The sequence below is a fragment of the Sander vitreus genome, chromosome 10, assembly GCF_031162955.1.
Source record: "Sander vitreus isolate 19-12246 chromosome 10, sanVit1, whole genome shotgun sequence".
Taxonomy (NCBI): domain Eukaryota; kingdom Metazoa; phylum Chordata; class Actinopteri; order Perciformes; family Percidae; genus Sander; species Sander vitreus.
In genome coordinates, this window is record NC_135864.1 from 20,082,117 (window position 1) to 20,094,763 (window position 12,647).

Below are 12,647 nucleotides of genomic sequence, written 5' to 3' on the forward strand. Positions count from 1 at the left end.
TATTATAGACACACTAACGTTTTCTAAAGCACCAAATATTTACGGCTTAAATTTGTGAAAAATTTATATTAAATGACGCACAAAAGATCTAGAATATCCATTTGATGATTGAACGTCATTTGGCTTCAATAAGGAGCTGGAACAAGATGCTAAAGGGTCAATATGTGACAGAGTCAGACAGTGTGGAATAAGATGGTTTTCCAACCTTAAAGCCACTCAAATAGAAAAAAGGAAAGTGTATGTTGAAGGGCTAATGAAGCACTGTCTGAAACTCTCTTGTGGTAACAGGGTCTGCTAGAAATGTTTCCCTGGCATCCACCAGGATGTAGATATCAATAGAGATGGTGAAACTGATCACAGTAACCTTCACTTCTCTCCCACCCTGTTCTTTACTGCCTTCTCTGGTTTCATCCTCGCCTCTCTGTGTTGTTTTCCCTCTCAGCACTTTAATCTTGAAAGCAGCTGCCCCTGATGAGGAGGATCAAAGCCGAGCACAGGTCACCAACTCCATCCTCGTGATCACGGTGCACGTGATATTATTGATTTCTCTGAGATCAATCTTGTCAGCTGCTGTTATCCTCTATTGTACCAAAGAGAGATGGACGTAAAGAAAGGATGAGGAGGAGAATCCGACCTGTTATGTAAGTTGCAGGGAGGATTTTTCAGAAGGTGACAACAATGTGTGGAACACAAGTCCGCTGAGGTCTTTGGATGTTATTTATTTAAACTTTTCGTCTAAATGTGTCCGCCGTGTCAAAGGGACGCCTGTGCAGATCTGGCAGGAAGAGCTTTTCTGAGAAATGGGCGAGATGAACGCTCTCTCATAGCCACAGGGAGTTGCATGACGTCAGCCGCCATTCACTGTTTGTGCACAGTTTTGTGTTTTGTTACACACTCACACGGATGTATGAAGCAGTGTTTTTTTCCAGATGAATGCTCGCATAGATGCCTAGTTCTTAAGTAAGATAACCCTTTGGAGCAAGGCAGAGGTGGATTACATGGCTACTGAGCCCAGAGTCACAGCCAGGGATCCAGTCAAAGTGGTGGGATGGGAAGGATGGAGGAGGAAGAGGGAGAAAGAAGGAGGCCAAAGCAAGTGAGGGGTTTCTATTTCAAATCTCCCTGGACCCCCAAGGCACATCCGTTCTGGCTGCATCCTCCACCAAAATAAATCATTTCCATCAAAGGAAAAGCTCTGACCATATTCAGTGTTTCCAACTCGCACATGCTGCTGTATTTATAAAAACGTATTCAGTGCAGTTTAAAATGACCACAGACATTTGACAGGCTGCCGAATCAAACTTAAAACTGACTCAATTAATAATAGAAAACACATCCTCTGACATTCCTACTGGCAAACTGGTTTTTCATGATCTTATATAACATCTCTGTTATGTTGCTCTACTAGACAGGCTGCTTTGTAAATGATCTTTTCTCACATTCTTTGCAAAGACTGCCTTTAATATTTTTCTCAAAGCATAAAAAAATCAAATGGGCAAAACCAGTAATATTACACTAGACACATAGTCTATTTAATGCAGCCGAGCTACACTGAAGTAATTGCCATCAGTTTCCTGTGGGTTGCTGTCTGTCTGTCTGTCTGTCTGTCTGTCTGTGTGTCTGTCTGTCAAAGGGATCAATAGGGGGTGCTCTTGCATGGGCTGCTGAACTTTTCCCCCTGTCCTCTCCAAGTCGCACATAACGTTCATCTTTGTGCACCAAAGCTCAAGCCCTTTCTTTCTTTTGTTGCAATGCTGTATGATTGAACATGAACATGTATTATTAACAAATTGCTTACGTCATCTGACAAGTAAGGGGGAAGATAATTTACGTAGTCGGTGATGATGTGATTGGTCGCCCGAATTAAAAGCCTTAAAGAACACCAAAGGAAGCCAGTTTGGAGACGAAGAGAGTGTTTTAATTCATTTTAAAGGTAACTGCATGGAGAGGACACAGGAGAGGGGATGAGGAGGGGTGGGTGCGTGTCAACAAAATTACACCACCGAGGCTTGACAACGTGAAGCAGTCAGGAACACACACACACACACACACACACACACACACACACACACACACACACACAGAGCTATCCGCGCGCGCTGCCGGGGCTGTGCGTCCGAGTGCGCCAGTGAGTGTGTGTTTTGAATTCAAATGCAGCAGCACACCAGAACTGCAAATGCGGAGACTGAGAGGAGGATGGCGATGATGTGTTTGGGAACGGAAGCCTTCACACTTCACAATTTTTTTTACACGAGTAAAAAAAATTATTCACAAGATGCCTCAGCCCGGCTCACATTATCCCAGCTCACAATCACACACACTGACCCGTGATAAGTAGCCCACTTCTGGGGTATTCCATCCGTGCCAGCCACAATTTGCTACATTAAGCGGGTTAATAATCATGAAGATGCACCTACCATATTGACTTCAGACACCATGTCTATACTGGCTATGTCTATATTCATTCCCACAGCCACCGGCGCACCTGTGAAGGAAAAGAGGCATTAATACAAGATGAATAATTCTCTCATCATGTAAATTTAACAAATTCGTGACGTGCGCTCAGGTTTCTCTCTGCTCCCATCCACCTACAGGAGACTTGTGCATCATCAGCCTCTTCAAAAAAGCTCATGTTTAACACGAAGATGAGCTTAAATGCGGTTAATTTAATCTTTTTAGTGGCATAATCAAACATTGATGAGCGGGATCGATCACGTTCAAAAGCCTGTCTTATCACCTCCATCAAATTAAATATAGGCTACACATCATTTCTCTCATAGCCTAATTGGAAAGGCCTATTTGGCTGTGAAGGAATGATTAATTAAAGCAGATTTTGCGATTCATTACACATGTATTGCACGTCAGGAAGGCGTGAAAACATGACATTCCGTTTCAATGTGCTCGTTACCTCCGAAATCTGGCCTCAACCGAATGTCGTATCCTTTCATCAGTCTGTCCACTGTTTCTTTTACCAGAGGCATATTGCTCGGATCTTTGAGATCCTTGACGCTGTGGGAGAAAAAAGTGGTGTAATGCAAAACAGCTTATTAATATCACACGCGAGGCACGCTTTAACAGAGGCTACATGGCATGCAAGACAGAGAGGACCAAAACAGGAAAACGAGATTACCTTTGAGCACAGACAAAAGTCACTATTAAAGAAAAAGTCAAAATCCCAAAGTGGTTTTTCCTGATCCTCCCCATCGCAACAGTATTGAGGCGGTTTCGGGATGCGAGTGAGAGCGCGCATCCAACTTACTCCAGACAGTGCAGAGGAGCCAATGAGAGGCGCATGCGTGCAGCCAGCCCAAGATCAAAGAGTGGAGACTGATGATGGTGGATGAGCAGTTTCCATTGCAGAGAAAAATATTAAAGGGACAAGTGGTTGTGCGTAATGAAGAAGCAAACATGTATGCCAGGAGTAAAATGAACAACAGCGGTGTTAATTTCAGGCATGTTTTATTTTTATGTTTATTACAGGGCAGGCGAGTTTGTCTATATCATGACAAGGTCAAACAATGGGACTGAAGGGTTAAAGTGGTCAAAATGAAAACTTAAGATTCCTATTCCTTCAGTGTTATGTTACTGCACATGCTAAGTGGCTAAAAAGAGAATAACACTCCATCCATTGCAAGTAGACACTTTATATGTAAACATCTGTGCCCAACAATCATGCAGCATCTGTACAAAAATAGAAAATGAATACCATCAACACTTATGGGTATTAAATCCTACTCTTCCCTGCAATGTTTAAAGAGGACCTGCAGTAGATCTGGAAATGCAGAGGGAGCAACAGAGCGCCAGAGCAGAAAGGTGGGATGAAAAACACAATCCCACAATTCATTTTCTCAGGTTTGAGTTGATTTTTGAAGCCGCGGGGAGGGATGCGAGGCTCCTGTAAATTGCCTTTGATCTTGTTGTAGTGGGAGCTATGCTTCTGTAGAGGGCAGGCTTCTGAAAGCATTGGTTCACTGTTGCATCACCACCAGTTACAGCCATCATAGATTATATCATCCACTTCTTTTTGATGTGTTTCTTGGTTTGTGTGTCTAAGTGTGCATCTGAGTGTCACGCGTACTGTGTGTGTGTGTGTGTGTGTGTGTGTGTGTGTGTGTGTGTGGCGTCTGTCTTAGTCCGGGGGCCCCGAGAAGTTGTTGTGTGTACGTGGTGGGCTTTAAAGTGATTGAGGCCCGTGAAGGGCAGCTCTTCAGCTACTGATCAGAACACAAGTGGGCAGTGGTCACAGCCTGTGAAATGAATAGATGTGCGGTAGGAGAATAAATGAGTTTCTGATTCATTTCCTCTGTCAGATGAGAGCAGAGAAACCGCTGAGAGTTTGTTCACACACACAGAGAGACAGGAGGGTGAGGCTGGCTGGCTGGCTGGCTGGATGCTGAAGGTCTCTCAGGCTGCACATGGCCTTTTCCAGGTCCTCTCAGTTTTTAAGAGACGCGTTCCTGCAAGACAAGAATACAGCAGAGCAAAAAATGTGAGAGGAGCATACAGAAACCTCTCTTCCCACATTTAGAGACTCTCTATCTGCAGTACACTGCACAGCCCAAACTGTAACTGTGCTCCCTGTACTCTCAGTGCCTTCTTCAAAAGTATCAAGCGAGGGGCGTGGCAAAAATATGTAAAGGGAATTGATGTGATGCAGCTGTTCTCATGCTCTCCATCTTGTCTCTCTCATTATTCTGCAGAACGTTATGAACAAAATAACCATACAATTCTCTGACAGGAACATGGGAAGCATGATGAGCAGATTTGCATTCCCCTGTGTTGCATAACACCTCTCTCTCTCTCTCATCCGTCTCTCTCACTCTTTCTCTGTTTTTTTTGCACTGTATCTCTCTCTTTCTTTCTTGGACATGGAGCTTTGTGTTGTATAGGTGGTTCACTTATAAGCGGGAAAGTGAATAGTCACTTTTTCATGTGCTTAATGTACAAAGCAAGCTCTGGTTTTCTTGCCCGGGAGACCTGCCCCCCATCGAGAAACCCTCAGGTAAAACTTATATAAAAGAGGAGAAAGCTTGATGCATCTTTTTCTTCTCAAATGAACTGAGCGCCCAGCCCTTTTTGTATTGTAATTCTATGATGATGATAAAAGCCACAGTGCTGGCAGTAATGCAGCAACAACGCCACCTAACATCATTCTCCTCTTTTTTCCCCCCTTCTACAACTCCCAGGGCTGTTTCAGCATTAGAAATTATTGATGCCTTTACTGCCTAGATAAAAGTCTTTGACAAAAACTGTGGGTAGTTATTGTTCCACTGAAGCTATCATAATTGGAGCAGAGTGAGACAGGGTTGTAGCTCTTTGAGATACAAAGTAAGTATGCATAAATATCCTTTTCGGATTTCCCCCTCTCCTTTTTTACCTCGTTTGTACAAGAATGCTTGTCACACAAGACTTAAAAGGTTAAAGGTTAAACTCCAAAGGGAAGCTTTCTTGTAAGATGTAATTCTGGGTAAAATCACCAGTAGTGTGTATGCTCATGTCAGTGGCTCATGGGGCTGGGACCGCCCCCAAACGGTCACAACATAAACCTTAAGGTTTGCAAAAATAAAAAGGCGCTCTGTTACTTAAAGTGCTCATATTATGCTTTTTTGGCTTTATTGTGTTATATATCTTTTTTTGTACATGTTATAGGTTTACAAAGTGAAAAAGGCCAAAGTCCACCCCAAAGGGACTTACCATCTCCAACAGAAAACACTGTTCACAAACTGCTCCAAACAGCTCTGTTGTAGTCCAGCCTTTTCCTTCCGTGACGAGCGTGCGTCACTTTGTAACACATTATAATGCTCGCCTAGCTGCTACCATGGCACGCCCTCATACTCTGCTTCTGACTGGGTAGTTGTCCTTACCTAGCTACTGCACATGTGCGACTCCCAACAAAGATTGAATAGAAGTGAGATGTCTCACTCTGTAGCTAAAACAGAGAGCTCAACACACAGGGTGAAAGAGTAGCTGCAGCAATGTGCAGTACAACAAAAATATGATGTTTTTTTGAAAATGAAACCATGTAAACCTATTCTGGCACAACCTCTAAATACAATTATGAACCTGAAAATGAGCATAACATGAGCACTTTAAATGATGGGTCTTTTTTCAGGCTTTTCTTATATTTAACTTTTCCTGTGAAATACCAGACAATTCTTCCTCTTCAATTCTCCAAGTAATAATCAGAGATAATCACTCTTTCATAACTGGTTAACATATTCAACCTTTTATATGAGGTTGCAGGTAGATATTGCTTTGTGTTAGGGGGGTCACAAGCCAAAATAGTTGGGACTAACTTGCAATTACCTACAGTGAAAGAACAATTTAAGGATAATGCTGATGTTTCATGTTTAATGTTTTTTCAACTCAAAGTAATATCGTAAAACATGTGGGTTCTGTAGTTTTTAGCTTTAAAGGTTACTCTACGGGAGTAAATTGTTTATTTATTGGGGACTATATTTTCAGGTGTGGATTAATACACATTTGGTGCTCAAGTGAGTATTTATGGCTCCAGGACAGTATACAGTATGTGTGATTGACTCATAATAAACTACAGTGTCCATGTTCATCAAAATAAAAAATATGTCACCCAGTGTAACAGCGTGACACATTGATGTGTTTTGAAGTTCCTGGAGCACTAAGTTATATCAGGCATTGGCTACACAGACAATTTAGTACAATCAACTCATTGTTGGATTTGGATTCGTTGATAATAAGAGAAATAGAGACTATCATCAGACCCTTATAGCTGAATGTGACTAGTGTACCTGGCGATCTCCATGGTGTCCTTGGCCAGGTAGATGTACCAGTAGACTAGGTTGAAGAGCGCAAAGGCCAGGGGGAAGAGGATGCGGGCGTACTTGTCGATGGGGCTGGTGCCAGCCAGCTGCGGGATTTGAGGAAAAGCTGAGCCCTGCTGGAGGAAAATCGGCACCCGTGAAGCTTCTCCTGGCTCACTGCGACACACTGAGTGGTTTCTTCTCTTCAGGTCTTCCTGATGGCTGCTGTCCAACTGGTGGGAGGGGGTGGTTTGGAGGAAAAGCAGGAAGAGATGAGTAAGTGTGTGTTTTGTGGGGTTTCTCCTCAGTGAGAGAAAAATGGTAGTTAGGGAATTTCAAGCCAGCAAGTACATGTATGGTGATTTAATTGTGCTGGATATAATGTACAGTATATAAGGCTGGCAGTTATGTGGGTTCCCACAGGAGCTTTCTCAATGGCGGCAGATAGTTAGCTGGATGCCCATAGGATGGTTAGGAGATTATGCAGGGAGGAGTGCTGGAGTTGTTCTCTGTTCTCACATTGAGGCTATTTTTAAAGAATCTAACCATGAGCCCCACACGTGAGACAGATCCCAGGAGGAAGCTGTGGTGGCTTACTATATTAGCATAAAGCATATAGGTAGAGATGAGAGCACTACAACAGCACATATTACTATTTAATGTGTGGTGTGCCCTGAATGAGGAGAATGGAAGAGGCAGGGTGACTACTTGGAAATGCATAGAAAAAGACCTCCGATCTGTGGCATGATTTCTTTTTCTCTACATCTGAGTCTGGAGCTGCTGCTGGCTTCCTGTTCATTATCAACATCACTGTATCATACTCTGCAACAGTGAGGATACTCTGTACCTCCACTCACCATTATTAGCTATAAATCCATTTGAGATGCCACGTGATATGAATCACGCCCCTTCTCTTCAAGTGATAGCATAAGCTAATGTTGCTGAGCAGGTTGCTATCATACCACGTTTAGGAACAAAACCTACTATCCTATACTCATTTCTTATGGTAGAAAATCTGGGTGGTAAGATGTATATTTATACCTGTTTATAACCAGGAACCCACTCAAATCATTGGTTTGTTTTTTCAAACTTCCTTTCACTGCAGACAATCGGGTTCTAATGAAATAATGTTTATTCTACTGATAAGAGATCTATTTACTCGCATATATTTTTTCCATTTTGAAGAAAGCATGTTGGGAAACACGCCTATTTGCTTTCTTGCTGAGCATTAAGCTTGATACCACTCTCGTGTCTGTATGCTAAATATTTTGCTAAAGCCAGCAGCCGGTTAGCTAAGCTTAGCATTACGACTGAAAACAGGGGCAAACAGCAACCAAAGCTGTTCTAAGGTAAGCTAACCGGCTGCTGGTCGGTATTTAACTATTTCTTTAACTTTTAAAATAGATCCATTATCGTGTTTTTTATGCTTTTGTTTTACTGAAATGTCAGAGTCTTACCTAAATAAATACGGTAATTTTCTGATATGTATTATATATATGTTACATTTCTACTCTTAAAGGATCTGAAAACCTATTTTTTTGATCAGCGTCTTACTATGAGCGATGGTGTCCTACATTAACACAAGAGTTTCTGCTGAAGTTACAACAATTTTGGTTATTTCACATTTCGTTATGAGATTTCAGTGTTCTGTGTGGTTTGTTGGAAAAACACGACGTCACACAGGAGTTTTGCTTCATTTAAATCTAAATGTAATGACCACATCCACACAGTCCGAAGAACATTTGCTGAGATTTTGACTGTTGAACTAATTGCTGCTTATTTAGTTATTAATATTCATGTTATAGAGACATACTAACAATTTAAACCATGTTTTAGGGGCCTTAAAATCTTAATATACCACTTTTCTACAGTTGTTGTTGTTTTATGTTTATATGAATTGAAACAGTTTTTTTTGGTATATTCTGGTTCTACATTCTGGTATAAAATTGGCACAGAAAGGTGCTGGGTAATCTGTTGCACTCAATTAAGGGATCACCATGTTTTAATGATGATATAAAGTCAGCTTCTCACCGAAATTGCGTTTTCATCATCGCTGCCGGTATCTAACACCTCAAGCTTTTCTCGTCTAGCTTTCTGCTTCTTCAGACGGTTGGCCTGGAGGGTGGCAAAGTAGTTTACAGCTGCAAACTCGACAAGAGCCGACGCCACAAAGGCAAAACACACAGCAATGAACCAATCCATGGCGGTGGCATAGGCTACTTTGGGAAGTGACTGACGGGCGCTGATGCTCAAGGTGGTCATGGTCAGCACTGTGGTGATGCCTGGAGGAAGACAAGCATTTATGAAACACACAAAGAGAAGTATTACTATAACAAACATGATTTGTTCACATTCATTGGTGGGAATAGGGGCATACCAGCAACTGTGCGTGCAGGAACAGACTCTTTGTTGATCCAAAAAGAGACTTGTGACAGCACAACAACCATTATAAGAGGAACGTAAGTCTGTATAAGGTAGTAGCCCAGCTTCCTCTTGAGGTGGAAATGGACCACCTGCACAGAGTAGTGACCTGCAAGATAAACAGCATGTGTGATGAGAGCAACCCCGAGGGACAGAGCAGAGTAGCGCAGAACGGATTCCTTAGCCCGCCCTTGAAACAGAATAGCTGCTGAAAGAAACATAAAGATCTATTGCTGCTGTTAGGATGGGAATAGCCCTCAAACTGAAAGACAGAATGTAAGAGACAAGAGGAAGGAAGAGAGGAAGGACTAAAAGGAGAACGGAAGGAGGAGGGAGCACAGCAGACATGGGATAAAGTCAAGAAGAAGGAGCAGGTGAGGAGGGGGCAGAAGGAGAGCATGCAGTGTCACTATCCTAACACTGCCCTGCTCTGTCTAAACACATGCATGCAGACATTTACAGACCAAAAACACGCTTCTGCTGCTGCTGCTGCTGCACACACACACACACACACACACACACACACACACACACACACACACACACACGGGTTTTCTCTCTCTCTCTGTTTTCCAAATGGGTATCCTCTCTACGTTTTGGAGCCTGCCTCATCCTTTTCTCTCTATTTCAGGAATCTGCTAGGTTCACAGCAGGGGAGCACGTCTCCTTCTTCTGGTGAAAAGAGAAAACGCGCGCGCGCGCACGCGCGCACACACACACACACACACACACACACACACACACACACACACGCTACTCCATCCTTCCTCCTCTCTATCGGTGCATTCACTGGGCTTTAAACCCCATAGTTCTTTTTAAAGGCACACTGTACGCATTAGGCCTGACCACTTAAGCATCTTACACTAGATGGCTGCTCAAGGAAGTCTTTGCTTTTATACCGGCTCTACTGTTGGGGAGTAATGGACACTAGTGCAGAGTTTAAAGAGACTCATCTGACCTCTTACTCTCAGATCCATCAGTTCATGAGATTTTTTTAGGGCTGTCAAAATAACGCGTTAATTTCGATTAATTAATCTGAGAAAAAATAACGCGTTAAAAAAATTAAAGCAGATTAATCCATTCCATATTGACGTTTGCACGAAAATCTGGTGCCACTGATATGTCTGCGCTTCTCTCTGCTGCTCTGAAACAGACGTTACAGGAAACACAAACCCCGCTGCATGTGGTCGCTAGTTAACACTATACTCAACAGCAGCTAACGTTAGCCTACCGCTAGCTAGTAGCTGGATTAAACACGGTTACAATGCTGACAGCTAACGCTAAACGGTGTAAAGTTTGACTGTGTTTCACTGTAGAGGATTCAACACCGGTATGTAACAATCTGCAGCTGCCGTCGGAGAAACACCGCAGCCGGTGCGTTCAATGAATTTGGTAAACTACAGCCTCGTGGTGCATTTGAAGTTATTGTAAATGTCCTTTTCCTATCTGGTTGTTGTTTTTGTCGTTCAACAGCAATTTACTAGTGAAATAAGTTATTGTTATTGTTATACATTATTATTAAATCATTTAATTTTGACCATATGGCCTTAACAATAAACAAGCCGTTCTTTAATGTAACCAACTGTTGTTTAGTACCCTTTTTTTTTTTTTTTTTTTTTTACTTTTTTAAAAAGTATCGGTTCAGGCACCGTTAATTATGTATGCGATTAATTTCGATTAATTAATCACAGAGTATGTAATTAATTAGATTACATTTTTTAATCAATTGACAGCCCTAGATTTTTTTCAAATTAAACTTAAGGTTGCGGGTACGACTGCAAAAGTGTCCTTATAAGAAGAGCAATGTGATAGCTGACGGTAAGCGTTACCTGTGTTTGATTTGAATATTTCACTGGACAAAGTCTGTCCCACTAGGTCATATTGCAGAAGACTCATGGACTCAGCGGGACACTCGACAGAGGCTACTGGTCCCTTCCTCCAAGTGAAAAGGATTTCACTGCTCGTGTAGGCATCTAAACAATGCAAAGGAAATCAGGAACAACTTTGAAAAACTCAAGGGGAGACACATTTATGAATCTGGGCATTATTATTCCTTTTGTTTATGAACACAGCTGTTATACTTACAGCTTCCAAACCTGAGAGGACAGGAGTGAGCGTCCATAGGGAAGTCCATCAGCCTCATTGGACACTCTGCGTCAATGGTCAGCCTAACAGCAAAAGAACACACAGACACAAGTTATCTCTTCCTATAAACCTAGTGTCTACTAAATATCTCATCAACAAAACAATAAGTAAGATCACCTCATGGTGTAGAGGACAGTCCCGTTCTGCATGATGCGGAAGAGTTTGTTAGGTGTGGTCGTGTTATGAGAAATTGACTTCCTGGAGTTTTGGAAGAAAGTGTCTGGCGTCCAGATTTTGTCCACCATGCGGTTGTTCAGTCGCAGGATTTCAGGGGGGCCCTCAAATTTTAGCCGCTCATCAACCCACATCTGACGGAAGAACATGTCCATGGTGTACTCCTGATGCATGAACATAACGTGTTAGTGGATGTAAAATAAACCATTCCCTAAATTCTAGTTTCAAACTTACATATTCATTCATTCATCAGTCTGCATGATACTGGAGAGCCATTTCAACTTGCAGTGGAAGGTGTGGAGAGATGATGAGGCAGTGATGGATGCCACTCATCCCAGATAATCATTAATCAATCCATTCAGCCATTCCCTCTGTCTGACATATTGTCATATTGATTTAGAGGCCATCAGTAATGGAGTTATAGAGCAGGTCAAACATATTAAAGCTCATTAGATGAAGCGCTGTTATCTCCCACAGTCTGCACATAAACATCTCCTTACAGCAGTAGTATTTTACCATCTCAACATCTGAAACAGGTCCAAAGCTGGTGACAAAGATGTCTGTTTTCACCTCCGTAACACCACCTGCAGCAGTAATTATAACAACTGTACAACGCACACAACAACACAAGATGCACAATAATAGACTTACACAATCTGATTATTGTATCACTAAATATATCAATCTTTAGAAACAAGGCTTTAGGATTTAAAGTCTGAATTACCTCCAGATCCTGGTCGTAGTCTGTTGTCATAACCATCCAAAAGTCGATCCAAAATGAGAGTGATGTTGTCCGAGTAAATCTTCTCAATTCCAAGTACACTACCAAGACTGCAGAGAAATAAAAGGTTCAACTCCAAGGCTCATGGTACTCTGACCCTTGTTCAAGCAGAGAGGGAAGACTTACCTTATCCAGCAGATAAAAGTAACTAAAGTTAATGTCAGGACGGCCATCCTGGGGAGAAATTGTCAACAAATTTGCAGTCAGCTAGAGTCCTTATTGGCGTTGTTAAAGTGACTGGTATGTATGCATAAGGACACAGAGGCACTAAACCAAGAACAGTAATCTAATTAACAGATTAGTAAATCCACTCCATTTTTAGACAAACAGTTGATTCTATTGGTTTC

General features: G+C 42.1%; 2 protein-coding genes across 3 annotated transcripts in view; both read right to left on the reverse strand.

Moving 5' to 3' along the window:
• gabrb2a (gamma-aminobutyric acid type A receptor subunit beta2a) overlaps positions 1–3,204 on the reverse strand; it is a 33,493-nt gene extending 30,289 nt beyond the window's left edge. For both annotated transcript variants that reach the window (XM_078261474.1, XM_078261473.1), the window contains exons 1-3: positions 3,131–3,204; positions 2,909–3,009; positions 2,418–2,485 (exon numbers count right to left, since the gene is read on the reverse strand). In XM_078261474.1, coding sequence (XP_078117600.1) covers positions 2,418–2,485; positions 2,909–3,009; positions 3,131–3,204 — 243 coding nt within the window. The remainder of the gene's footprint in view (positions 1–2,417; positions 2,486–2,908; positions 3,010–3,130) is intronic.
• A 1,231-nt stretch (positions 3,205–4,435) lies between these two features.
• Positions 4,436–12,618, reverse strand: gabra6a (gamma-aminobutyric acid type A receptor subunit alpha6a). Its single transcript, XM_078261460.1, has 10 exons — positions 12,427–12,618; positions 12,244–12,350; positions 12,036–12,103; positions 11,463–11,683; positions 11,286–11,368; positions 11,030–11,173; positions 9,157–9,309; positions 8,811–9,061; positions 6,768–7,012; positions 4,436–4,457 (listed from the first exon to the last, which is right to left on the reverse strand). Exons 1-10 carry the CDS (start codon positions 12,471–12,473, stop codon positions 4,436–4,438), a joined length of 1,341 nt encoding a protein of 446 aa, XP_078117586.1. The 5' UTR covers positions 12,474–12,618.
• Between the last annotated feature and the right edge of the window lie 29 nt (positions 12,619–12,647).

Excerpts from the sequence above, each read along its gene's own strand:
- gabra6a (XM_078261460.1), bottom strand. The coding sequence starts at position 12,473 with ATGGCCGTCCTGACATTAACTTTAGTTACTTTTATCTGCTGGATAAG. Across the intron at positions 11,369-11,462 it reads ACTGTCCTCTACACCATGAG|GCTGACCATTGACGCAGAGT; the intron begins GTGATCTTACTT and ends TTTTGCTGTTAG. Across the intron at positions 4,458-6,767 it reads GACACCATGGAGATCGCCAG|GAACGCGTCTCTTAAAAACT; the intron begins GTACACTAGTCA and ends CTTGTCTTGCAG.